The sequence below is a fragment of the Talpa occidentalis genome, unplaced genomic scaffold (genome assembly GCF_014898055.3).
Source record: "Talpa occidentalis isolate TD23 unplaced genomic scaffold, MPIMG_talOcc4v2.1 talOcc4.16, whole genome shotgun sequence".
Classification (NCBI taxonomy): domain Eukaryota; kingdom Metazoa; phylum Chordata; class Mammalia; order Eulipotyphla; family Talpidae; genus Talpa; species Talpa occidentalis.
The window spans coordinates 9,670,622-9,697,672 of record NW_023601653.1 but is presented as its reverse complement, the minus strand read 5'-3'; the positions used below and the strand labels follow the sequence as shown (position 1 = coordinate 9,697,672).

General features: G+C 41.8%; 3 protein-coding genes and 1 long non-coding RNA gene across 20 annotated transcripts in view; 1 reads left to right on the top strand and 3 right to left on the bottom strand.

Moving 5' to 3' along the window:
- The window catches only part of LOC119247335 (uncharacterized), a 76,085-nt gene extending 72,130 nt beyond the window's left edge, over positions 1-3,955 (bottom strand). For 4 of the 8 annotated variants that reach the window (XR_008552149.1, XR_008552144.1, XR_008552143.1 and 1 more), the window contains exon 1: positions 3,882-3,955. This is a non-coding gene — a long non-coding RNA (uncharacterized LOC119247335). The other 4 variants (XR_008552146.1, XR_008552148.1, XR_008552147.1 and 1 more) reach the window with 4 other exon arrangements.
- On the top strand, positions 2,580-26,240 carry TMEM263 (transmembrane protein 263). Of its 10 annotated transcripts, none has more exons than XM_054696089.1 (5): positions 4,388-4,428; positions 6,240-6,289; positions 8,477-8,609; positions 12,458-12,524; positions 16,063-19,177. In XM_054696089.1, the coding sequence occupies exons 4-5, from the start codon at positions 12,464-12,466 to the stop codon at positions 16,347-16,349; spliced, it is 348 nt and encodes a 115-aa protein (XP_054552064.1). In that variant the 5' UTR covers positions 4,388-4,428; positions 6,240-6,289; positions 8,477-8,609; positions 12,458-12,463; the 3' UTR covers positions 16,350-19,177. The 10 variants fall into 10 exon arrangements, with proteins under 10 accessions (XP_054552063.1, XP_054552062.1, XP_037369597.1 ...); XM_037513697.2 differs by lacking the exons at positions 4,388-4,428; positions 6,240-6,289; positions 8,477-8,609 and adding exons at positions 5,093-5,368; positions 25,176-25,255; positions 26,089-26,240 and having other exon boundaries at positions 16,063-16,095; XM_037513698.2 differs by lacking the exon at positions 4,388-4,428 and adding an exon at positions 5,406-5,849.
- MTERF2 (mitochondrial transcription termination factor 2) lies at positions 21,690-23,012 on the bottom strand. The gene has a single exon (XM_037513695.2). The coding sequence runs from the start codon at positions 22,991-22,993 to the stop codon at positions 21,836-21,838; it is 1,158 nt and encodes a 385-aa protein (XP_037369592.1). The 5' UTR covers positions 22,994-23,012; the 3' UTR covers positions 21,690-21,835.
- Positions 23,016-27,051, bottom strand: part of CRY1 (cryptochrome circadian regulator 1) — a 43,379-nt gene continuing 39,343 nt past the window's right edge. The window contains exon 13 of the mRNA XM_037513688.2: positions 23,016-23,053. The gene's annotated coding sequence lies outside the window, so the exon portion shown is untranslated. The remainder of the gene's footprint in view (positions 23,054-27,051) is intronic.

Genomic DNA, 27,051 nt, shown 5'->3' with positions numbered 1-27,051 from the left:
AAAATGCTCCCCCAGGTGTCTACCATTCTGCACCCCCACCAACAATATCTGCAAGTTCTAGTTGTTCCATGTTCTCAATGACATTTGGCATTTTTATTTTAACCAAGTAGTGGCCAACTCTTCTAGCATCAGTTTTTTCTCTTTTGACAAGGCTCTATTTAGCAGCATGTAGAATCTATGTAGGACCATGCAGAATCTATAAAAAGGGTGGTGAGGGCCTCCCTGATGGCACAGGGGGCCAAAGACAGGGCTATCACACTATTACCAGCCACTGCAACATGAGTTCGAGCCCCAGCCAGGGAGATAACCCACATGGCTCAGCAGACCTCTCCTGTCTCACCTGCTGCTCCCCTCAGCAGTGTATTTCAGTAGATCTGCGTGTTGTGCTTCCCACTCTGTCTCTAATGAGTCCTCTCACGCCCCACACCTTTGCCCTACACCCCAGTCCCTGTATGCATAAATAATCTTAACAAAAGAGGGTGGTGACCATGTAGCTTTGCTGAAAGAACTAAATGGTTCCTATGAATATAAACTTTTTGCTCTTTTCACACGCTTTCATTGTAGAGTGAAGATGAGTCCCATCGCTGGAGATGGGAGGGCAGTTCCCTTTTTCAGATTGGCAAGGAATGACTAAGTCATACGTTTTCCATTCCACAGACATGCAGGGTATAGGGCAGGCCAGAAAAACCATCAACTCTGAGTCAAAGAGCAGCAGGAACACACCTGTGGTTAAATAAGTTGAATTTATCAGTCACTGCAGAAGGCAGAACAGACAGTATGGGGCACTGGGAGGCACCTCAGTAAGAGGGTGTTAGGAAATTAAGATTTGGGCTTGTTTTTGGTGATTTGGAGAACTTTGCTCTAAATTGATGCTGTCAGAAAGTGGGGGCAATTCTGTGACTGGGTTTCTTAGTAAATCTCATCTTAAGAGAGGGAAGGTTATACTGAGGCTAAAGCAACAGCCACTCAAATGAGTTTCGTATTTTAAATTTGTGTATCCCGTTGGGTGGCTTGGATATGGTTCATGTTTTTGTCTGTGGCAAATATGATTATACAGTGGTCTTGGTTTTGTTCTGATCCACCAGGGTAATGGAGTGACCTTTCTGATGTTGATATTCCCTGAAACTGTTTTCAACAGGAGACGTTAAGGTCTAGCTGTGCCAGAACAGCTCCTAGCAACACCCAGAGCAAGCTGATAGCACCAGGCCAGCGATTTGATGTCAGAGACCGCCTTTCTCTTTCTCATAATGTAGTGGTTAAGAACTTGGGCCCCAGAGTCAGACAAAATTGTGATGCCCGAGTCTGCTCGGCAATTGGCCCTCGTGTAAAATATCAAACTTCCGTGCATCTCTGTTTCCTCAAATGCATACGGGGATAACAGTACTTGCTACGGTGAATTGCTGGGTTAAGTGAAATTATATATATTAAAAGCATGGATCAAATAAATCATTATCATCATATCACAGAAAAGATTAAAAAGGATTTTGGGGCAGGGGAGGAATTATGCCAGGACAGGCAAAGAACAGTAAGAAAGTAAGCACAGGAAAGCAAAACAGTTTACATCGGGTGGTAATCTACGTAAAGTTGTTGACTGTCCGGTATCAAAATGCCATTTAAAGCGCCAGGGTCATGCATTACATTTATAAAAATATGGCAAAACAAAGGAAAATGTTACATCCACTGACTTGTCATTGAAGTAATCGAAATAATGAAGAAAATGGTAATAGTAGTAAGTGAATCCACATGGAAACACTGGGAAGAGTGTGGCACTCCAAGAATGAGAACCATTGTTGTACATACATGGCAGGGAGCTTCCGGCCTGGGAGAGAATGCGGTCTTGGCATCCCTTGCAATGTCACCATACTACAATAACTGATTTCTTGCTTTCACGTTACTGGTGTCCAGTTTCTAGGTCTTTACTTTTTGAACTACCCTGCCTTGTTAATAATGTCACGGCTAACTTCTCCAGTTTTCCAGTAAGGCAAAAGGTTCTCTGTACGTAACCCATGAGAGGAAAATCAGTCACTTTAAGAGACTGGATAATACAGACTGTATCCAGTATTTGTTCCATTAAAAGTAATTGCCTGAAGGTACTAAGGATCCATTATTTTAAGCCATTGTACAATCTTTCAAAAGCAACATCCCGAGACAAAGTTTCACGTCAACACTCTAAGAACGGGAATTTACACAATGAGAATCAAGAACTAGATGATGTCACCGAGTCTCCTTTTGCAGCATCAAAGTGTCCCAAATAAACAGAACCCTTCTGCAGAAGCTATTCCATCAAGACCATGACATTTGTTTTCACTTCAGATCTAGGGGGTGGGTGGGCACTGAGCGGACCCATTTAGTTTTACACGTGAGAAAACTAAGGCAGTAAGAAATGACCGGAGTCCAACTTACAAGAAATACGTGATTATCTACACTTGCGGTTTCAGAGGTTCTGGCAGACTCAACCTCCCACCAAAGCTTCGCCCCATCTTGATTTCTGTGCTAGTTTCACCGACTGCTGTGGGTTATGGCTTTAATAACTATTATTTAATAACTCTCTTCCCTAGAGAGAAGTAAGTGGAAGACGACCCCGGATGACTGAACGTCATCATTCTGCCTACGGTTCGCCCTGGAAAAGGTCACCTCTTGAGGACAGAGGCTTCTCTGAGAACGAGAAGACGGGGCAGGTCTCTCCACACGCGGGGTGAACACAGCCCGTCGCGCCACCGCCCATTCAGCTCACTTCAAAGTGACAAGATTCATTTCCCCTTCGAGAGCTGGAAAACGAAAACCTCCCGACCGTCCCCGCCGCGCGCGTCCACCAGGAGCTCCGCGGCGAGGCCGCAGCCCCAGGCCGCGCGGCGCTCGGGACCCAGCTCGGCCTCGGCCTCCCGCCGGCGGCGTCCGCACGGGACGCCCTTCCCCGAGGCCGGGCCCGGCCAAAGAAGAGCCTCAGGCTTTTCTGGTCTCGCTCGCGCACGGCACTGGGAAGCGGCGAGGTCTCCCTTCTGTGCGAGGCGCACCCAGCCGCGTCCTCATTGCCTCAAAAGCCGCGGGTGGACTTGGCGTCATCTCTCATCCACCCCGAAGGCGGACAGCCACAGGCGCGGCGGGCTCGCCCGGCAGCCCGAGGGCAACACCGCCCCCGCCCCGCGGCCGGTCGCCTGCCACCTGCCCGGAGCGCCCAGGGCGACGCCCGCTCCCACCGCCGGGCGGCCCCGCCTCTAAGCCCGCGCCCTCCGGGGCCGGGGAGCGGGCGGCGGGGTGGGAGGGGGAAGGGTGGGAGGAGGGTGAAGGGTGGGGGGCAGGGGATAGGATGGGGATGGGGATGGGGATGGGCGGGGGGGGGTGGGGGATGAGGGGTGAGGGGGTGAGGAGGATGAGGGCTGAGGGGTGAGGGATGGGGGAGTCAGGGGTGAGGATGGGGGGTAGGGGGGTGAGGTGTGGGGAGTGGGGGTGAGGGGTGGGAGGTGAGGCGTGAGGGGTGGTGGGAGAGGGGTGGGGGGGTGAGGCGTGGCGGTGAGGCGTGAGGAGTGGGGGCGTGAGGGGTGGCGGGGTGAGGGGTGGACGGAGCTTGCGGTGGGGGTGGGCGCGCCCGTCCGTCGGGGGCAGGGACCCCGGGCCGTGCCCTTCGCCTCCCATCACACCCCTCCCCAGCACCCCCGAGGGACCGGGCAGCCCTGCCGGCTCCAGACGCCGGCGGCCGCGGCGAACCGGGGTCTCGCTCTCGGGGGTTGGGGGGGGCGCCGGCCGGGGTGTGAGGACTGAGGTGAGCACCGCGGCCGCGGGCAGGAGGGGTGAGCCCGGCCTCCCGGCGCCGGCCGGCGCGCCCCGGAGGGGAAGCGGCTGAGGCCGGGCGAGGACAGCGGCGACCCCGGCGCCCGCCCCACCTTCCGGGCGACGGTTCCGAACCCCGAGCGACCGTTACTCGCGGCGAGGCGCAGGCTGCGGGACGTGCGCGGGCTCGGCGCCCCGGCCGGCGCTGATTGGGCCGCGGAGAAGCGGGGCGGGGAGACCCTGAGGAGGCGCGCGCAGGCGGCCGGGGGTTCCCGCGGAGGCTGGGGCGGGGGGCGAGGGAGCGCCGCGCGTGCGCACTCGTGGCGCGGCCGGCTGGGCGGGCCGGGCGCCTGGAGAAACGGGTGGGCGTGTGCCGGGTGGACGCGGGCGGGCCCGGAGTGCGCGTGCGCGGCGGAGTCGGCGCCGCGGGAGGGGGCGGGGGCCGAGCGGGCGGCGGAGGGGGCGGGTCGCGTCGGGCGCCACGTCCGCAGCCAGAGGCCGCCTCCGCCGCAGCCGACCGGGTCTCCGGCTCCACAGCCCGAGGCGGCGCCTCCCGAGCCCGCTGGTGCCGGGCCGCGTCCGTCGCTCGACCGCCTCAGCCCTCGCGCCGCCCGCTCCCTCCGCCCGGCCCGGCCCCGGCCGCCGGCCTCCGACCCGGCGGTGAGTCGCGCCGGGGGGCGGGGGCGCGCCGGGCTCCCCCTCCTTTCCGCCGCCGGCTTCCGTTGGCGCCCCTGCACCCCACCGCGCTCTCCCCGGGCCTGGCCGCCCCGAGAGGGGCCGTGGGGGGGGCACTGAGCGGGGAAGGGGGAGGGGCGGGGCGAAGCGGGGGGCGGTAGATGTTTGCTGTGGGGGCGACTCCTCCGTGCGCCCGACTCCGCCGCCGGGGGCTGAAATCAGGGGCTCCGGGTGAGCGTCCGCCTGGCTTCTTCGCGCCTGGGGGTGCGGGCGGGGGCTGGGGTGGGCGACGTCAGCAGCCGGGGCAGCGCGGGGATGCGGCCGAGGACTCGCGTGGCTCCCCGCCCGCAACTCCTGACCTGTTGATGAGCCACTCTCTGGGGTTCAGGCGCACAAGCCTGGGCGCCCAGGGGCACCCCGAGTGCGCCGCCCGGGTGGGAAAGCCCGACCCAGGCGCCTGGCCTGACGTGAAGGGATGGGGGGAGAGGGGCGCTGGGGGGCTGGGGCCCGCGGGAGCCCCCGTGGGGGCCCCCGCTGCCTGGCGAGTCCAAATCCACATCGTGCCCCTGTGCACACGCCTCTTGGGGCGCCCCCCGCGCCCACTCGCAGGCAGAGCCGCGCTCCGAAGCTCGTCGCCTCTCGTTTGTAGGAGACGAATCCCGGAGCCCTCTGGGTGTGTGCGGGTGTACAACGTGGAGGAGGAGGTGCCCGGCGCAGCCCTCGCCACGGCTGCTCTAGGGTCATGCTGCCTCCTGCCACGTCACCCCCTTTGCTGAGGGAGAAGAGAAATGACTTGCTGGTGCCTGGAGGGATCGGTACGGGGAGCGGTGGGGGAGGCTCAGCACCCCGAGAGTTCTCGCTGGGGTGTGCCCGTGCGAACGCCGTGCGGACTCCACGCGAAAATCCTAAGCTAGCACCTCAACAGGTATGTGTGTGTGCGTGTCCTTGCTGGGTTTCTTAAAGAGGGAAGTAACCTTTAATAAACCCATGTGCATCCTGTTTTGATTTTTTCCCCTTTTAGGCTTTTTTTGTTTTTTTTTAAAGAACAACAGATGGACTTTGAGTAAAAACTTGTCCTTATGCTGAAAATAACAGAGAAGGCTCAGTAGTTCTTGTGTGCTGTGTGTTTGATTCTTTTTTCAACTCTAAGAAAATCTTTTATTTGTTTCAGTCATTGAGTGTTTGCCACTTCCTGAAGCGCTCTCGGTGGGTTGTACGTGCACACCTTGAGATTAGGTTGTTACAAACGCTTTGCTTGTTGAGGCTGAAACGTCACTGCCCAACACAGCGTCTGACACATAATAGTGACTCACATTATCTGTTGGAACTAATGAGGTGTAACTTAGTGAAGGGGACCAGTATACTGGCTATCTGGTTTGATCGTGTATTCTAATTCTGCTCAGTGTGTCAGTAGTACTTTAAAATTGTCACTTCGATACTGTCGGTGGTTACTTGGCATTAAGGAGTCACTTAGAAATTTCTCTTGCAGGTTCCCTTTCCGTAGCTGACAAGCTCTGTGCATTGTCATCTATTTGCTGTTGATTTAATGGACAGGGTCATCTTTAAAAGCAGCCTGTTCAGGAGAGTTAACTAGAGAAATATAAAAACTCTTAAGTTGATGTTTTAACATAACACTGCTTGTTGGTCTATGTATATCAAAGTTTTATATAAATATATATTTGAAATTCCTTGTAGTCTGGTAAAGAAAGCTGAAACATGGGAGTGAGGAAGTAGCGAAGTTCCTTTGTAGTCTAGGTTGAAGACTTTACCTAATTCATTTGGTCTTTTTCTTATAGGGAAATTGGCATTTACTGTTTAATGACAGGTTTCTGAAGCAGCTTTGCAGGTAAACTGTGTTGTTACTGTATTTTGTAGTTAGGCTTTATACAATGGGTTAGTGCTATTTAATTTCCTTTGGTATAGAGGGGGGTCTTAGCCATAGGTAAATTTGTGCTTCATTATTAACAACAATTTTATATATAAAATGTTACAGAAATCCACAGATAACAGAGATTCATCTGTTTTCCTTTTTTAAAAAAATTCCTAAGAGGCATTTGTTTACTTATTTCTATTAATGGAAGAAATTACCCTCTAGGGAATAGTGCTGTTACTAATCCTTGCTCAGTATATTTGCCAGCTGAATTATCTTTGATACTGTGGTACTGAACAAGTATTATTTCACCCTGGCCTAAATATTTAAAGTAACGGCTAATGAATTGCAGTCTATAGCACTGAAGTCTAACATTTCACACATTAAAAAACCCACACACACCAGTTTCCATTGGTATTGTAATCATTTGTTCTCACGTCAGGACCAAATGGTAAAACTGCTTTGTATCTATAGAATATGTTACATTATTTGTGCTGATCTAAAGACTGTTTTCTGTCTTTATAGCCTTCCTTAGGAAAATACATTAATAGGAATTTGTGTGCTTTATGAGTTATGAGAGAGATTTTGGGTTTTTTTTTAATGGAACTAAATAAATTAATGCTAGGAAATTATATCCCCACTGAATTGTAAACTCTGATTTAGAGAGGGACCCAAATATATGTTGAACTAAGGACTTAAAAGATTTCGAGACAGAATTTAATACTTTTGTTTAAAAATGGTCTTCTTGACCACCTTGCTGTCAGTTGTTACTTGTCTCTCATATGTATACTTTTAAATTTTGCTAGTAGATTATTTACCCAGTTTTAGGAAATTAGGGATGTGTTTGTTTTTAAAATTCCCAGTTTAAATCCTCTATAATGATGATAATGAATAGATGATAATTTAAAAAGTATTTCTTCTTAGTGGTAGTGATAATATCCAAAATGAGGTAATACCATTAAAAGTTTAGTACATATAGGTATGTAGAAAGTGGGAATGGTTTTTGCGAGTAAAAAGTACAGATGGCACTACAGATAATTAAGAATTTAAACAAAGATATATTTATAAGGTAGCTTAGTGTCTTATAATCAGATTAGGAGTTCAACAAAATACATAGAGAAATCTTAATGGTGAATACTTGTTTTAATACCAGTAATGTGCAAGAAACTCAAGCATTCATCATAGCCAGTTTCTCTGGTCTGGGTAGCCAGATTTCAGTCCTGGCAAAACTTCAGATGTTCTATTTTATTATTAAATGATAATCCTGTTTCTAATATTATTAATTGTAACTGAGAATATTTCCATATAATAGTGTCTAGCTTCCTGCATTTTAGACTCTTCTACCCAAGATACTCCTAACTTAAGGGCAGAGTAACCTTGTGGTAGAGGCGGTAGTGTGACTGGGCTGGGAAGAAAGCAGGTAGAGCTGAGTGCCCCCCCGCAGAAGCCTCAGGCAAGAATGAAACTCCTTTCATTTTACTTCATTCCACTTCAGACTCCTTTACTGAAAAAGGGTATTTGAAAAGCTTAAAGTTTACTTTTTAACCAAAAATTTGGACAACCTACAGTAACGTGCCATTTAACATTTTGGTCATTGATGGGCAGCATGTGTGACAATGGTCTGAACTGTCTATGCTGCGCAGTCTATGCCATCTAATTTTGTATAGTACACTCTGAGGGTGGCACTAGGATAAGATCACCAACAGTAAGTACAATTCTCAGAACGTATCCTGTCGTACCAATCTTTTCTTGTGATGCTTAAAATTGATGTGTACAGATATTTTTATCCTACTTATTCCACAAATATTCTACAGCTTACAACAAAAACATGTACTTATAAAATGGAAAAATACAGGTTAAGATATTAGAATTGCAAACCAGGGGTAAATAGCTGTTAAGAGTGAAGGTCTTGAGGAAGTATTATTGGGGTGTGCCCGAGGACCCTACCTAGGTGAGCTGGGATTTTAGCTTCCTGAAGCCAAAGGGAATAGGAAGATATCACATCTCTGTGGGGTTGGGTTTTTTTTTTTTGTTTGTTTTTTGTTTTGGGTGCTGAATACTGGATATCTTTGTATCTTTTAAATAGAAAAGTATATGGATCTCAAAGGGAAGAAAACATACCTACTTGGGAGTAAAAGATTTTCTGAATAATTATTTCTATAGAAATTTCTTATGTCGTGCACCATATCAAGCTATGGAGTGATGTATCAAGTACTGTCCTGAACAGCGTGGTACTGTTGATGAAGTAATAGCTTGCACGAGCCTGTTGTCAGCGTGCCCCGACCAAGGACATAAAGTCAGTGATGTTGTTTTCTTCAAGCAATTCAAATATATATTTTTTTTTTTTTAATTTTTTTTTTTTAATAGAGGCATGCTTTATTTATTTATTTGTTTGTTTGTTTTGTTTATACATGCACTGGGTACAGTCAGAAGCGCGGGAGGGTGAGAGAATTCACCAAAGCCAGAGCGGGGAACAGAGCAGGCAGAAGGACCGAAGTACACTGCTGAGGGGAGCAGCGGGCGGCAGGAGAGGTCTGCGCGCCATGTGGGACCCTCCTCTGGTGGCCGGGGAGCAGCCGGGGATCGAACCGGCGCTGCAGAGGCCGCGGGCAGCTTCGCAACCCAGCGCTCAACCACTGCGCCACCGGGGAGGCCTCAAATATATATTTAGATTGTCAAATTGATCTGAGGATTAAAAACCTAGAATGAGGACTAGATGTGCATATTTTAAAATATCTTCTATGAATCTCACTGATTTCTGAGACTTAAAAATACGTATTTTTCTTTAATTATAAAAGCAATACATATTTAATGGTAGAAAATTAAAATACAGATTTTAACTAATATAGTTCTCTACAGAGAAATGCGATATTTCTCTCACTCACTTCATATCTGTATAGCGTGCTACTCCCTAGTAGCAATCTTTGTGAATACTTTGCTATGCTTCAATCTTTTAATATGCATTTAAAAAATTGGGATCATATAGTACTTGCTTTTTATTCTTTAACTTAACAGCTTTTTCCCATAGTATTTGCTCTTCATAAATTATTTTAATGTCTGCATTGTTTGTGTCTTCTGGAAACTTACTGTCCTCCATAAAGAATATTCTTTTTTTTTTTTTTTTTTTTTTATAGAGGCATGTTATTTATTTATTTATTTGTTTGTTTGTTTTGTTTATACATGCACTGGGTACAGTCAGAAGCGCGGGAGGGTGAGAGAATTCACCAGAGCGGGGAGCAGAGCAGGCAGAAGGACCGAAGTACACTGCTGAGGGGAGCAGCGGGCGGCAGGAGAGGTCTGCGCGCCATGTGGGACCCTCCTCCAGTGGTCGGGGAGCAGCCGGGGATCGAACCGGCGCTGCAGAGGCTGCGGGCAGCTTCGCAACCCAGCGCTCAACCGCTGCGCCACCGGGGAGGCCCATAAAGAATATTCTTATTTGACTTCATTTTCAGTTGTATTTTGTTTTTGCTGGATGTTGTTATACTGCCTTGTAAACAGGACTCAGAGATTATGACGACTTAGTCAAAAGTGGTAGCTGTGTAACAGGGTGGTCCCCAGGAAAGGGGGAAGTTCCAGGTTCCCTGCCCCACCCAAGGGAGGGTGGAGCTGAGCAGGAAGAGGAGAAGCTGGAGAAGGGACTAAGGAAGGAAGCAGGATGGAGCCAGGAGACCTGGAGGAGGCGCGTGGAGCCTAGAGACACGTGAAGAAACTGCGCTTGTCTTTTGGTCGTGGACTGGGTGACACAGATGTGGGTGAGACCCATGGGGAGGTGACAATGGCAGCTTTTATCTTGATGTTGATTTTGCTCTTTTCCTTCCGGGCTTGTCTGGTTGTTTCTGGCCCTTTTCTGTGGGTCCCCACTGGAAGATGCTTTAGACTTGTGGCAGGCTTTGGGGCCTTGCTCTGGGCCAATCCCATTTGGATGGACTTTTACCCACGAGGGGACGGGTAACTTTGGGTGCTTCATTTAGAAACTAGATTCTTTGCCTTACCTGTATTGTTTTTTAGTTTTATTAAAGTTTCTTCCCATTAAAGTCTCACATGTTTTGTGTTGATGCGGCGGATGGCAGAACCCAGTTAGAATAGGCAGGTTTGCGGGGTTTGGGCTGCCCCTCTCCCTGTCCTATAACAGCTGGAGAGGCGATGGAGAAGAGCTTGTCTTCTTGGGTTACTTTGGCAGGAGAACTTACTGATAACTGGATGAGACTGTAATAAAAGTGGAAATAAGGGTAACTCCCAGTAGATTCTTGGCCCAAATATTTAGATAGGAAAAACTGGCAGAGTTGAAATTGTTTCTCTCGCTTACTGTATTTAATCTGTCTGTCCTTACATCTGTTCTTGCTTCAGTTAGCTTTTTGAAAGCACAGATCTGAGAATATTGCTCTGCTCGTGGCTTCTCAATGCCTACCCATGACAGGATAGTTGGCTCATATTAATTACATAAACGCATATGTCTTTTATGTTGTTGTAGTGAAAAGCAGCTCTAATCTTTTTAAATGGTCATTAAAAAAAACAGATGATACATGTAGAAAAGTTGAGAATTTTTTAAAGGGATTCTTAGGAGGAAAAGATAGGACTTTTAGTAGGGTTCGTGGAATATATACAGAAAGGCAGTTTTGAAATGTATACACCTATTTTTAAATTTCAGCTTAAGATATGTAAAATGTAGGTGTATGTGAATTCCACTTATCTTTGTACAGGTTATAGCAGGTAGCATCTATTGATTAGATGATCGGCCAGGTGATCGCCTAGATTTGTATGTGTAGGGTGTACAGATACTGGGATTACAGCAATGACTATAAATATCTCTCCTCAAAATTAACAGTCAGTGGGGAACAGTATGACTTTACAGTAGTTACTATTTTTCAAGAAGGTACAGCTATATCCTGCCAGGAATTTCTCAGGCTTTTTTTTTTTTTTTTTTAAATTTGTTAGACAGTATTCTTAGAGTTAAGGTTATAAATATCTTTAATTTCTATGTTACATGTACTGAATAGCAAGGATCTGAAGAAGTTATTTGTCCTCAGACACAGTTTATGGTCAAGTTGGTATTCAAATTCAAGTTCCGTGATCTCAGAATCTTAAACCATTATTCCATATTATTTGTTATGATCTTACCTTGATGATAAATCAAAGAAATACATTGTTAATTTTCACAATATCCCTTTTCCCCAAGCTTTGATGTATAATTGAGATACAGCATTGTATAAGGTGTACAGTATGATGATTTAATACATGTATATTTGTAAAACGTTTACCACAATAAGGCTAATAACACTTCCATCATACCACAGAGTTAATATTTGTGTGTGTATGTGGAGGGAGCACTTAAGATCTATTTTCTTAACAGCATTCAAATACATAATACAGGTGTTGTTAACTATAGTCACCATGCTGTACATGACATTTCCAGAACTTACTCCTTGTAGAACTTGATGTTTGTGCCCTTTGACTAACACCTAATTTCTCCCCACCCCTGGCAAAGAAGTTTGCTGTGTTTGAGTTTAGCATTTTTAGATTTCACATATGATGGAGGTCATATAATATTTATCTTTTTCTGATTTTATTTCATGTAGCATAATGTCCTCAAAGTTCATCCACGTTTCAAATGACAGAATTTCACAATATTATTTTAAATCCGTTGTACATGTACCTCTGTTTATAAGAGCTCTAACAACAGCAATAAAAGTAATCAAAATCCATTGCTGATTTTGGAGGTGTCACTTTTAGAAGAGAAGAATGTCATGTTTTTAAAAAAATTGTAGATAATGATTTTGAGTCATTGGTTTTCTTTAAGTCTGTTGTGAAATAAATCAGTTAACCAATGTTCTGTAGGAAAAAGCACTTAAAATTTTTGTCATCTTACCTCTACTTTCCAGCTCATTCACTTAGTAATTTTCAGTTTAATGAAGTAACAGTAACAACATCAGAACGCTCTTGCACTGTTTGCCACTCTTTAGTGTTGTCCAGTAGGTAATTAAAAGTATTTTCTTAAACACCACAAAGTAGGAGAGAAACAAGATGAGATGTCTTGTTGTAATGTGTGTTTTAAAATGTTGTCTGAGCAAATCTAATTAAGTCTGAATTTAGCATGTGATAAATCTCATGTTGAGATTAAAATGAAATGTGTATGTGCTTTTTTAGGAGATCATGAATCAGGCGGATAAAAATCAAGAAATCCCGTCATATCTTAGTGATGAACCACCAGAAGGTAGGTATGCATCTGAACACTAAGAATGGAAACAAATACCCCAGTGAGTTGATGGTCTTATTGTTTTATTAAATTTAAATAAAGCAATATATTTGTTTTGTCAGTAAGTTGTCCCCAAAACAATTAAAGATAAATATTTTTAGGTCTAATAAGAAATCACAGATACTGGTGAATGGGTACACTGTAACTATTATGCATGATCTTTTTTTCTGTTACTCATTCTTTTAAGGCCATTTCACAAGTAAAAGTATTTGTACAGAGTGAAGGTAGGGTGCAGAGGAAGTTTTGATATCATATATATAAAAAGTCAACTCAAGAGGCACTTGAGATTTGCTGGTAAACTATTATTCCTTACATTATAATTGGCAGTTCTTCCTTTATTAGTACATGGTCTTAGGTTTTGCTAAAATTTTCTATTAGTTAAAAAACTGACCGGGATAATTTTATTGTTACCTTTACTTCTGAAATCCTTAGAAACATTAAACAACACACTTCAATGTCTTGACTATATACAGAAATGACTGCAGGCATTTTTAATTTATGGTTTTGGTATAGATTTTTAAGCATTCCAAAGAATGATCTCATTGGATGACTGCATGTTTGTACAGAACAACCATCATCTGCAAGAAAGAGAATCAAATAGGAGAATAAGGGACGAAGTAGCCTAAAGACCAGACCAGAGTGGCAGGTAGGCAGAGTAGGGTGTCTCTGGGAAGAGGCAAGGGCTGGAAACAGTGACTCCAGGTATTGTATTTGCTTTCCAATCCTATTATCCATTGTCCAAAATTGTCTTCATATAATACTTTACATTGGTAGAGAAAAGCGCTTATTTAAGCCTAAAAGAAGATGGATGTAACTAGCTAATTTGAGTTTAGTGGCTTGATAGAGGAACAGCTTGGAAGTTATAGTTAGGACTGTAACTGTAGAGTTTTGAAAAGAAAAGTTAGGGCTCAGTGAGAAAGTTAACAAGGACTTTGTAAGAAAGAAGTCAGAAAAGAGAAAATAAAGACCATCTAGGAGTGTAATTGTCGAGGAGAATGAGCCTCGGGAATGTCTTTAAATTATTACCTGCTAAACAAGAGTAGTCTGCAAAACAGATCATTTATATGGTGTTAATTAATACCACACTGTAATTAAAGAGATCAATAGCATTAATATTTATCTGATTTGGCTGAGAAAAACTGTCTTCGTTAAACATGTGCATCAAATTTGGCACAGCGGGTTATTATTATTAAGGTATTCGGCATGAGTCCTCAAATCAGGATTTCCCCTTTTCCTAGTGGTGCTCACCTTGATTACGAAAGAAACACCAATTATGTAATCCTTTCCATAATTTTATAATATATTCAGATGTTTATATCTTAAGTCTTTTATTTCAGTTACTTAAAAATTATATTAACTGATTATTCAAAGTCAGTAAAAAATTTATTTTTGCAAATTTAGCCATTGCTACATCTTTTTCTGTGTTTTGACTCAGATTTTCCTACTTGTGATAGGATATAAAACTTCCAAAAAAGAAAAGAAAATCTATTTCAAGATAAATTTATGCCTTGTATATTAGAAAAACTCAATTTTCATTTTTTTTTCCTTTGTCAGATGTCAGTTTCCTAATGTTACCTTCTTTGATAACCACATTCTGCTTGAATTTAGTAGTTTTGGTGATCTTAGATGGAGCTCAGTTTACTTTTCTCTGAGTGAGATTGTATTTTTCCAGTGGTTAGTGCCTGAATTGTATAGTTCCCAAGTATTTTACCCATACAGTTTAGAAAAATAAAAACACCATTGCTTATGTTACTACTGCCTAAATCATTAGATCAGGCACACACATTTTTATGAAATCTAGTCATTTTATGCCTTGAGTTTGAAGTTACTTGCCAATTTGAGTGGCTCTATTTTAAAAAAAAAAAAAAATCCCAGACAAAGCAAAGAGAACAAACTTATGGTTTGAATAAATCAGAATTTTTCATACAAAATTTTTCATATTGAAGTAACCTTTTCTGGGAGTATATGAGGAGTTTTTAAAAACTATAGGAATTGAGTCAGTGAAGTAAGTATTAACGATAGCTGTAGTTTCTTAACACTACAAAATGATTTTAGATAGTGATGAATATGATTTTAAGTGATGAATAATTTTATTTTAACATAGCACTAGCTCTTTAATTGTACTAAGGAACACATAGAGCAGAAACCCAAATACAGCAGAAACCCAGAGTACGTAATTTCCTTATAATGCTGAGAAGAAGAAAATACCAACTGACATTGAACAAAATGAAATTATTCAAGGACTTGCTTTTATTCTATGTCATTTTGCTGAAAGTTGTATTTTCAAAGAACCAATCCATGTCATTAAATAAGAGCTTACTATATGTTTAAGTTAGCGGTTCTCAAACTTTGTGGTCTCAGGGTACTTTGCCACTTTCAAAAACTAAGGGCCTCAAAGAGCTTGTGTCTTTGTCAATATTTACTGCATTTGTGATAAAAACTGAAAAATGAAATACTTTATTCCTTAAAAGAACCCAATAGTCCCATTACATGTTAACATCATAAACATCATTTTTGAAAAGTGACTTCTGCAAAACAAGAGTAACTGTGAGCAGGGTGACATTGTTTTTAAATTTTTACAGATTTAATGTTTGGATTCCACTAATCTCCCTTTATCTGAGGGGGATATGTTCCAAGACTCCTAGTGGGCGCTTGATACTGTGGATATACCAAAACCCATATGTATACTGTTTTTTTTCTATGTATAGATACCCATGATAAAGTTTAATTTATAAATTAGGCACAGTCAGAGATTAACAATAATAGAATAATTATAGTAATATGTGACTATGGTCTTTCTCAGAATATCCTACTGTACATATTTTTGAACTGTGAGTAACTGAACCCACATGAAGGGAAGGGAAGCTGCAGATAAGGGGGGACTGCTGTAACAGAAGACAGCCATATTATCACAGCTGCTTCTGTGTGTAGTCTGTACATCATTTAGTTTCTGGAAAATTATGTTGAATTTTCTGTGGAAAATTTTGCAAAATGAAAGTAAATAAACAAATGACGTGTTAACATTTTTACAAAGATGGGTTTTACCTTCAAATTCCTTGTAATGGTCTTGGTGATATCCAGGAGTTTTAGACCATAACTTGAGAACCACTCTTTTAAAAATGAAGAAGAGTGTTTCAATGAGTGACTGAATTCTGTACCAACAAAATGAAGGCTAAATATATTTTTTCATACTCCTTTAGGATATAAAATAGATTGACAAACAACAAAATTGTAAGTCAAGAAACATTCAAAATAGTTATTTAAATTAGGTTTCTATTTTATGAGAATTGATAAGCCTCTAAAGTATTTCTGAGATACTCAGACTTAGCAGTGAACCAGTCTGTAGCCTTGAGGGAAGAGCTCGTGTCTGTGTCAGATTTGTATTTATGTGGTTGGCCTGACTGTCAAAACAATTTCGAGATAGTTAGAAAGTTTGCAGTTTGCTTTGCTTTTAGTAGAGACTTGTATTTGATTGTCTCACACTTTGTTTCCTCAGGTTCAATGAAAGATCATCCACAGCAACAACCAGGCATGTTATCCCGTGTGACTGGGGGTATCTTCAGTGTTACAAAGGGAGCTGTTGGTGCCACCATTGGTGGTGTAGCTTGGATTGGTGGAAAGAGTCTGGAGGTGACCAAAACAGCTGTTACAACTGTGCCTTCCATGGGATTAGGGCTGGTGAAAGGGGGTGTGTCTGCTGTGGCTGGAGGTGTTACAGCTGTCGGGTCTGCTGTTGTGAACAAAGTGCCCTTAACAGGAAAGAAGAAAGACAAGTCTGACTAACATATGGAGATACACCCATTCTCCACAGCATTATGATGCCAGTGGCATTGAATTGCTAAGTTATGGACTATAAACCAAGTCATCTGTTTTGGACCTTTATCTTCTAACCTGCTGTGTTGAAAGTATTGATGACTGGCTTTTGTCTAAAAAGAAGAGACCAATACTAGCACAGTGTATGAAGGTTTCTCATACTTAAATTCCAGCTTTTTATCTGGTTAAATGTTACACTTACTTAGCTGTAACTGAAGATATGGTATATTTGAATATTTACTATAAGTCTTTCAGTTTAAAAATGTGAAAGTTGAATTTAGTGGATGATCCTTACAGTTCCTTATGTATAATGTGCCAGGTAACTCATCTGCCCCTTCAGAAGGGAACCTTGAACTACATCAACTGTACCTTTGATGTGCCTAATAGTTTCAGATGTCTTAGATTTTTTTATAACCATAGTTAATTAGGCCAAGAGGCATTCTTTTCCTATTTAAGCTGGTAAAAGTAGCAGGAATTAGGGAAGTTTAAAAGAAAAGATAAATGGTTATGATACTGATTGTTAACCATCTTTTGTTAGATATGCATTATATTAATTTAATCATTGATGCCTTACAAAAGAAAACATCTTTTCAAATACCCTAAATATGTGCAGTTCTTCAACTTAGAGATGGATGCTTTAAAAACTTTAGTTTTTCCTTTTAAGAATCTCAGGTGAAGTGTGGTAAAAGCAATCCTTGCTCTCAGCAGATAAGATAGTGCTTGTTAACGGTCAGTGGTTATTATGAAATCATATACTTCAACCTGGGTTCATGCTCCATTGTTAATACACCTCTCAGTGCCTAAAGAACATTTCTTTGCTAGTCAGAAGCTATGTTGGATGATTTTTCAGATTAAGGAGGAGCAAATAAAGTTCTTAAGAATTATCTAAAGCATCCAAGATATTGAAAGAATCCTTCATAGATGTTTTATCTCTAGGATGGCTTAAATTATTAGCAATTCCCTTTTTTAAACACACAGTAAAACCACCACAAATGTGAGGTCTGACTTAAATTGAGTGAAACGGCCCCGTAGATCAATTTTGAATGTTACAGATACATAAGTACTCTCAATGGTTTATATAGACATTTAAACTGTTACTTTATAAGTCCTAGACCTTGTACCCTTTCCCAGGTCAACTTTGGACAGGGAATTGGGATTTGAAGTTTTTGATTATGGATGATAAATGTGTCATGTCTTAACATGTCTCATTCATTCTCAAAAAATGAGGCTTAGCTGGAATTCATTTTTTTGTTTCATGTTTCATTTCATAAAAGTTTAACATGTAGCACATATGTCTGGCATTCCTCTCAATTAAGAGTTACAATCCAAGCCTGAAGAATTTTAGTTTTCTTTATACTTAAGTCTGGAAATTTGCCTCCATTCTGCAGATAATTTTTTGGCTAGGAAGAGGGAAGGGGAAGGGGTGAGCAAATAAATCAAATAACATCCCTGAGAACTTAGAACAGACAACTCCAACACCAAGGCTGAAATGGTGTGTTTGTGAAACACTAAAAGTTTTACATTAATAATGTGGATCAACAAATGGATAAGATTATAGCTTAACTTTTAAAAGCTTTCATAAATGTCAGCAGGGATTTTAAATCTACAGAGGTTCTTGAATCTTTCTACTGTATACCATACTGTAAAGTTAGGACATTCAATTCATCAGATATTAAATGGTTATTTCATGCAGTATGATTTAAAGTGTATTTGTTGAAATATATGCTCAAATGCCATTAGCAGAAGGGATTTAAAAAAAAACTCCAGAATTAATGGATGAACACTAAGTGACATCTAAATAATTGTATTGGAGAACTTGTTTCCTGCTATCTGAAAGAAAATGTTGTTTCATTGCTAGTTTATATTTCTAATTTATCTTCTAGTCATAGGCTCTGCTGTGCTTTGTATCTGAATTTCTAAATATAGACTTTACTGTATACTTGCATATTTATTTTCAACTTTGCTTGTCTTTAAAATCACTTGAGGAAAATGGTTGCAGTGAATTTCTGCTACAAAAAAGTCACGTGGTACATTTTAACAAGTCTGTTTCAAATTCTATAACTTTGTCCAGGAGAGGCTGGCTGTGATAGCAGAGTACTGTACAAATAATTTTAGAGGTTCTTGTTGAAATGAACTTGCCATTTGATGATACACAGCTGTACATTTGAGTCTTTTCCAGTTTATTTTCGTAGACTAGCAGTTTGACCTGTTAAACAGTACTAGTTCACGTCAAGAAACTGAGGTTGCTGTACTCCTAGAGGCATCTGTTATTTGTGGGTATTTGGCACAGAAAGGATAAACTTGTACAACCCACTTGACTGATCTAATAAATGTTGACATTATGAATTCTGTACTTAGTGAAATGTCAGATGAAAATAACTGATTGAATAAATTTTTTTGTATTAAAGGAATGGAAAAGAACATGCATCTGTTAATAAAGCACTATGATCTGCAAAAGATGAAATATTTCATAAAGCTATAAGGAAATAAAGGAATTTTTAAGCAGGGTAGTTTTAAATTTCTAGTTACATAGAAGTTAAGAAAATACTGTAGCCTTGGGCCTCCCTGGTGGCGCAAGGAGTTAAGCACCGCACTATGAAGCAATCTGCAGCCTCTGCAGCACGAGTTCTATCCCCAGCTGGCCAGGGAGAAACCCACATGGCGAAGCAGACCTCTCCTGTCTCGCCCACTGCTCCCCTCAGCAGTGTATTTCAGTCAGCCTGCCTGTTCTGTTCCCTACTTTGTCTCTGGTGAATCCTCTCACCCTCTGGCCTGTACCCCAGCTCTTATATGTATAAATAAATAAATCTTTAAAAAAAAAAAAATTTAAAAAAAAATACTGTAGCCAGTATTTAAATATTTTGGATACCACTGCACAAAACATGACAAAGCATCTCCAAATACTTATTTTGATGCCAGCACAACAATCAAGTGTGTATTTTAACAACTCTAATAAAGATGCAGATTTCTAGGTTTTACCTCAAGATGCTGAATCTCTTCAGGGTAGGGCCCAGTACTGCATTTTAACTATCTCTGCATTCTTACACTCTGAAATTTGAGAACCGATGGAAGAGTTGTACAGAGCACATCCTTCTGACCTAAGTGGCTGTGGAACCTCTCACTAAGCAAGTGACTGACTCAAAGGGATGAAACTGGTGGGAGGGCAGAAAATTAGTATCTTACTGGGGCACATCCACTTATCCACCAGGCACTATCCAAACATCTGAATTCATCAGTATGAGGACCCTTCTGTAGTCTCTTGATTATCTGCTTTTCCACTCCTGAAAAGGACTATTTCCTACTGTCTCCTTCAGGCCCTCTGCTCAGGACTCAGACAGCAGCTGTCCTGCCCCTCGCACTGTTCATCCACCAATCTGCCTATGCCCATTCCCATGCTGTGGACCAGGACTGATTTATCTGCTCTTTTCCAAAGTCAGCTCTCTTTCATGTCTTCAAGGATATTAACCCCACGGTTTCACGGTTTTGCATCTCTCCGCTCTCTCCTGGGTCATAGCCATTGGCATAAAAACCCGCCCCAGTGTTTGCACCCTTTAAAGAAAAATGACTCCATTTCACAAGCTCCATTTTTCTCCTTCCCTTTGCAGACACAATTTTCTGAAAAACTGTATAGTGCCTGCTTCTTCCTCATCTCCTATTCATTCAGCCTACTCAAGTTGCCTCCTTACTCTTTCGTTCCATCTGAATCAAACAGGGCTAGCCAGTGATTTCCTTTTGCCGAACTCACTGGCACTTCTCTATCTTAACTGACATCTCTGGCATTCAGTATTACTGCTATACCCTCTTTTGACAGCAGACTTCTTTATGGTCAAACCTTTCTAGCCTCGGCAAGTCATCACACCAACTCTATATTGTTTCTGGGCAGTTTTGTCTGGAGCCACAGCTTTCATACTCTCATTATGCAGATGACCCCAAACTTCATCTTGAGTCCTGACTGCTCCACAACTTCGCCATTTGCCTGTTTGACCTGCTCAGATACTTAGTAGATTACCTCTAAGAGAACTACCAAGTAGACTATAATGTTTGATGTACCAACTGAAACATTGGAGAGTGAAAGAGAAAGCACCAATGACAATTATGTTAGAACAAGTATAAACTAAAATCTCTTCAAGGGCTTCCAATCACCTTAAAATGAGATCCTGCTCCTTGGACAGGACCCGTCATGGTTATTGTGTGCCACACAATCCTATGCCAACTGTCCTGACGGCCATTCTTTTTCTCAAACATTCCTGTATGACACCGGATAAGCGACCTACCCTTTTTGTGCCTGAGAACAGTAGAACAGTAAACAATGGTGCTCAATTGTTAAGAGATGGAAAGCACAATATACCAGGCACTTAGTAGGTGCTGCAGAGATTTCACTAAGGAACTGAGTAGATATGAAGGTTACTTGCATTTGCTGACACATGAATAAAAAATGAAGACATGTCTTGCAGTGTTCATGAATTTTTTTCATTGCTGAAGACCACGCACACAGAGCACACAGATATTTGAGTGTCAGAATCATATGCTTGGTTGTGTATTTGTTACAAAGTTAAAACTCACAAGGTGAAAGTGAGCCAGCCTTTAGGGAATATGTGAAAAAGATACAGAAATTGAAATTTGAAAAGCTTTACTAAAATCAGTACCAACCATCACACTTTTCTTATAGGCATGGATTTTCCTTAAGTTTTCTAAAAGCTGTATTTACTTCAAATGTATATTAATTAGATCATTTAAAACATAAGGAATGTTACAAGGAAGTCCTCATGAAAACCTGTAAGTTTGTTGGTGTTACTCACTCTTTTGGCATGCCTGGTGGGGAGACTTCTTATAAGGCCAACTCATAAGCAATCCTTTTTGTATCCACACGCTTGAACAGAAGTCAGATCTTAGTAAGTCTGTGCTCTGTTACTTGGCAGCTGAGTGGCCTTTCTAAGCTTCAGTTTCCTCATCTGTAAAGTGGGGAAAGTAATGAATGCACACAAAGGCATTTTATGAGAGATAAAATGATCAATTTTAAACAAAATGACCACAGAAGTAAGCCTTAATTATTCTTTAAGGATGAGTAATACTTGGTTTGCAAATACATTAGAAGTTTACTAATGTTTCGCTTAACACAAAGTGATAGAATTCAGGCCACAGTAGAGGGATATTTGAGAGGCATCTCAGATATGCTATGTGAATAGGAATGTACCCATACTTTGAATTAAGAGTTTCTTACAAAACAGCACACTGATGTGTCATTTAATAGTACAGAGATTTTTGGATATAGCTCAACTTTATTTAAAATAAATACAATTTATATTTCAAAATACAGTGAACTAGTTGTACAGGTAACTTAAACACAACTCAGAAGCCAAGTCAGTTTTTAAAATTATTGGAGCATATGAGTGCCTCAATCACTCAGTCTGTGCTACCCAGTTTCACTCTGCTCGCTGGAAAGCACAAGTCAGCAATCACTCTTCAACATTTAATGGTGCCACAGGGTTAAATAACGGCCTTCCTTTTTTAGCCTGAATTTTACCAAAGTTATCCTCAAACTCTCTTTTTGTTCCATTGAGATTTTCCAGGTTTCCATCCTTTACTTTATAACCTAAGTAATTCAGTTTCCTTATCCTGTACTGTACTATCTGTGGTGTGAGTTCAAGAATCATTGGTGCCTCTCTTATTTGAGCTATGGAAATTCCTTCTTTCAATAATCCCTGAATTCTCTCTTCCAAAACTGGAACAGAATAATATAAAAGGGCAGGACATTTCAAAACTAATTGCTTCAGGTCATGATCTGTGCATTTAAAAGCACTTTTAGAAAAGGAAAGACTGTTCTGTATACTTCTGGGGCAAAGCTGAAAAAGAAATCCTTTGAGTTTGGACAGGAGTTGTAGAATTTCAGTGTTTGTGAAGTCTTGTTCCTGGAGAAACGCTAATGTCTCCTTTACAGCTGTAGAAGAATTTAACAAAATAAATGGGTTCTGGCTTAATAACTTAAGTAGCCAAACTTTCATGTTGGCCTCTGAGCCACCTAAATGTAGGTAACTCTCTTGGAGAATCTTTATAACCTGTTTATTCTTCTCAATAGGACTCTGGAAAATACTAGGTGCAGTTGTCAAAAATCTGCTAATAACCACATTTTTGAGTCCCAGCTCTTGAAAGAACTGTACATTCATCTTCTGGTTTTCATGGTCTTTCACAGTGAAAAAAGATTCTGGAAACTGTTCTATTAACTTGACTAACTCTTCATTGTTTTTGCAGACCAACTGCCAGAGTTCTCTCTGAGTGTTAACAGCAGTTGGACTACAGACGACTGCTTCTGGACAGCGTTCCAAAATACTGGCCACAGTAGCCTCATTGGCACCTAGTTGTTGTAAAATATTTGCAATTTCTTCAACATAGGTTTCATCCTCCAAAAGTACCCATTCTTTCAATCTGCGAATTTTCCTAATGTCAACGGATAATTTGTAGAGCTTTTCCACAGTCTTTTTATTTTCTTGGTCTGATTGTTTATTGGTTGTATAGGTAAAGGCTGCTGAGAGAGGCCTGTGTTTTGGAGTTGATAGCGTTTTTCGGAAAGAATACAGCCTGCAGGGCTGAGACCTCAATACTAACTTCCACAACATGCCTGCAATCCACTGGCTAATTCCCACCGTCCTGGGACTCAAAGAATGTACACATCAAACCTGAAAGAGAAGAAAGTGCAGGTTTTTATATAAAGGGTCTTAACTTTTGGAACGCAAACACAAATTTGAATTATAAGGAGTAAGCTTCTGGAAATAAAATGGGTTTAAACTAGACAGGAAAACTACTCATGGGGAATATGAAATATATCCTTTTAAATCATTTCTGAATTATTTAAATATTTCAATTAATCTTATTAAAAGACATTCTAAAAATTAAAATTATTTAAACTGAAAAATTGTGACTTTCTTCACAATTCAGACATCTTATATTTTATAAATACAATGTTTGAACTTTGTAACAACTTTGTGAAACAACCTTGTTTCTACTCTGCAGATCAGTAGCTAGACCAGCATGTAAAGATGCATAAAGCTCAAATATTTTGACACAATCTCCCTTTCCTGCACCTCCCATGTGGTCCCTCTAAGGAGATATAAGGCACTACTTACACACTTGCTTACAAGATTTTTGTGAAATGTTTTATATTTTCAAGTTGATTAGCTGAAGCAAATACTTATTAAGAAAGGAGAAGGAGATCATGACATTTTATATTTTAAATATTTTTGCTGAATTAACTATCACCCAAGACGAGTCAGTTTATTTAAAATGACTTATAAGTAAGTGCTTGTTTTATCAAATTATGTGAAAATTACTTTTTAAAGCCAGAGTTAAAGTTAAGTCTTAGCTAGGTAAAATGAGAAATCCCGTATGGCCCCAAGTAGATCCACAACAAATCAGGCTAGCCTTGGAATAATGTACTTTTAAAACGGTCTAAGGAGCTGTCTCCAATTGACACCTCTAGGCACCTCGAGCCACTGTCCTGTGCTGGGAGCACTGTAGCTTTTGGCACTGTTTTCCTGTTTCTCTGCTAGTTAGAGTCTCAGCCTAACACAAAAGTGTCTAGTACTGAGCTATTTAGCTAGCGAACTACATTCCCTTTTTTTGTGTGTGGGGGTCTGAAGGAAAGCTCCAAAAAGCCATTTCCAGTCACTGCCCTTAATAATGCCTAGGACTTTTGTCACTTTCAAGCATGTCCTTACTCATCCAAATAGATGATTATTCTCTAAGGAAAAATAACAAATGACAATGTTCTCATTTTGGTTTGCCATTTGTAATAACAGCTCACAGTGCCTATACTGGCCCAAACAATTGCAGACTTAGCTTCTGCTTTAAGTGGCTAAACCAGAGTTTCCTTCAGATAATTTCTAATAGCTAACACATAATAGTAAAAGTATTTACAACATCTTGAAGAAGACCAGGATTTTTAAAGAGAGGCGGTACAGCATAATGAGGAAGAGCACAGGAAAATGTAGACTGGAGTCCACACCCCATTGTTTCTGGGACCACCACAAGCTCAGACCTCACACCTGTTGCCATATGATGGGAAGGGTGGGCTTTGCAACCAAACTGCCCACGTCTGGTCTTGACTGTAACTTAACATATCATCTTAGGAAAGCTACTCCGCCTCCGATGAAACAAGTTGTGATTAGAACAGTGTCTCATAATAAGTGTTCATAAGTATTTATAGTAACAAGAGCACCATCTGTAAAGTGGACAGAACCACAATTTAACCTTACAGGGACACTGGGTTGGTTAAGGGATGGTTAAGATACATGTCAAGTACTTTGCAGAGCGCATGGCAAATACTTTAGTCAATAAATAGTGGCCATTACTAGGAACTGCCTGGAGCTAAAAGTCTTGTAGTGATAAAACTTCAAATTACATTTTATTTATTTTTTTTAAAGATTTATTTATTTATGTATACAAGAGCTGGGGTACAGGCCAGAGTGTGGGGGGTGAGAGGACCCACCGGACACTGAGTGGGGTACAGAACAGGCAGACTGACCGAAATATACTGCTGAGGGGGGCAGCGGGTGAGACAGGAGAAGTCTGCTTCACCATGTGGATTGCTCCCTGGCTGGCCGGGGATCAAACTCGTGCTGCAGAGGCTGCGGATTATTTCATAGTGCAGTGCTTAACCCTTTGCGCCACCAGAGAGGCCCCTCAAGTTATATTTTAGATAGAAGTACATTATTTACAAGGAGTAACTAAAAATTGTAGATACTATATTTTAGATTGTTATCCAAAGTAACTACTTATGAAAGTGGTATATATTCCTTACAGAGAACGTGATTTCTGAAAAAAACGTGAGGAAGTGGAAAAGTCCACAATTGGACCACCTATACACAACTACTCATATTTTGGTATGTATCCACTTTTTTGGTTTCTTATCCCCCTTTATTTTTATAATTTCCTATCCCATTATTTGTGATGCCTCCTTTATCATGTAATACACGTAGTTTCTGTTTCTAAAGACCATCCATTTGCAATTCCTTGAATGAGCCAGGAGGCTATGTCTGTCCTTTGTTGCATGCATTCTTGGCTCCCTCTGCCAGACTGCTGAACAATCTCTAGTTAGCTCACTCTTCCCTGTCTCCCATCAACTGTGTCAAGCCTTCTCAACTCAGACCTCCAGCATCCCATCTTCCTGTCCCTTCCCTTCACTCTCACCCAATGCTCCGGCCTCTAACATCTACAAAGAAAGGAAAGCAATGTATCATTGCAATCTCCCCTTCCCTCCAGACACACCTTTCATTACCCAGTAAGCCCTGCTCTGCGCTGCTCCTAACCCCTTTGGCTGAGCTCTCTAGGGCTCTTCTCTCACACATATTTACATCTTCAGCTGACTCCTCTCAGACTCCTACCCTTCACTTATGGGCTCTTCTTCTACCATAGCTTCAGCAAAAACTCCCCTCAGCTAACTCCTGCAAAACCTTTTTGCCATACCCTCTCCTCCTAAAGTTTCCAATAAAAACACCTCCCATGTGGTGAGAGCCAAAGAGTTTTCTTTTCTGTCTGTTGACCGCTGCAGCTTTCAGCAATTTGGCACTCTCTCTGCAAGTACACTCTCACTTGACTCCCAGGACTTCCCACGCTCTCTGCTCATCATGCACTTGTGACATCCCTTTATCTGGTTTCCTCTGTGTGCCCATCTTCAAACCTTGGTTGGCGATCCCCTCCTTTTCTTACCTTACAGGTTCTCCCCAAAGATCCTGTCCTTGTCCAGGAATTCAGTGAATCCACCTGGGCTTCGCTCCTGTTTCTTCACAAATGTGATCTTGTTACCTCCCTGCAATAAACTATTCAGTGGCACTTCAGGACAACAACGTAAAATAAAAATGGCTTTCTACAAGGTCTCTTTGTCTGGGCTCTGTTGCTACCCAAATCCCTAGTACCTTTCTCCCCACACCAGTCACACCTGCTTCCCTTCAGTCCCAGGTGCTCTGTTCCTACCACTGGGTCTCTTGAGAACCAAAATGCCCCTAACACCTAGGTCTAGTCTAAGTCTCACATTCTCAGGAAATTTGCCTCATCTTCACATATTGATGAAACCCCCCTGTCTCCATCACAGGCCTTCATGCACAGTGGATAGCTCCCCTTTTCACAGAGGCAGCTCTACTTGTTTCCATCCACGTTCAGGAGGGCAGAGACTATTCATCATCATGTTCCACTGAGTCTCTTCCTTACATTCCCCGGCTGCCATTACTGACTTTAGGAGGCATTTCTGGACTCTGAGTGTTTTCTTCCTTGCACCCTACTTCTGACCCAACCACAGTTCGTGTACTCCTATAAATCCTTCTTTCATCCAACCAGCAGTGTTTCATTTTGTTTTAGCTCACTCTGTGAGGCAGACATTACTTCTTCTATAACATCTTTCATACCATCGGAGAACCTGATGAAAGCCACAAATTCTCTCCCCACCAAAAAAAAAAACCAAAAACAAAAAAAAAAAAACCCATACTCAGACCATTTTGCAGAAGACTTTAGCAGGATCTGCAGGTACTAACAGCCCAACTATGACTAACCTGCACTAGATTGTAAACACTGGGAGAGAAGGGTCTGGGTGCTATTCTGTTTTATTGCCTATACCCAACAAACAACTTGCTCCCCCATAATTTCTCAAGTGAAACTGAATGAACCAAGCTCATGAGGCAACTTA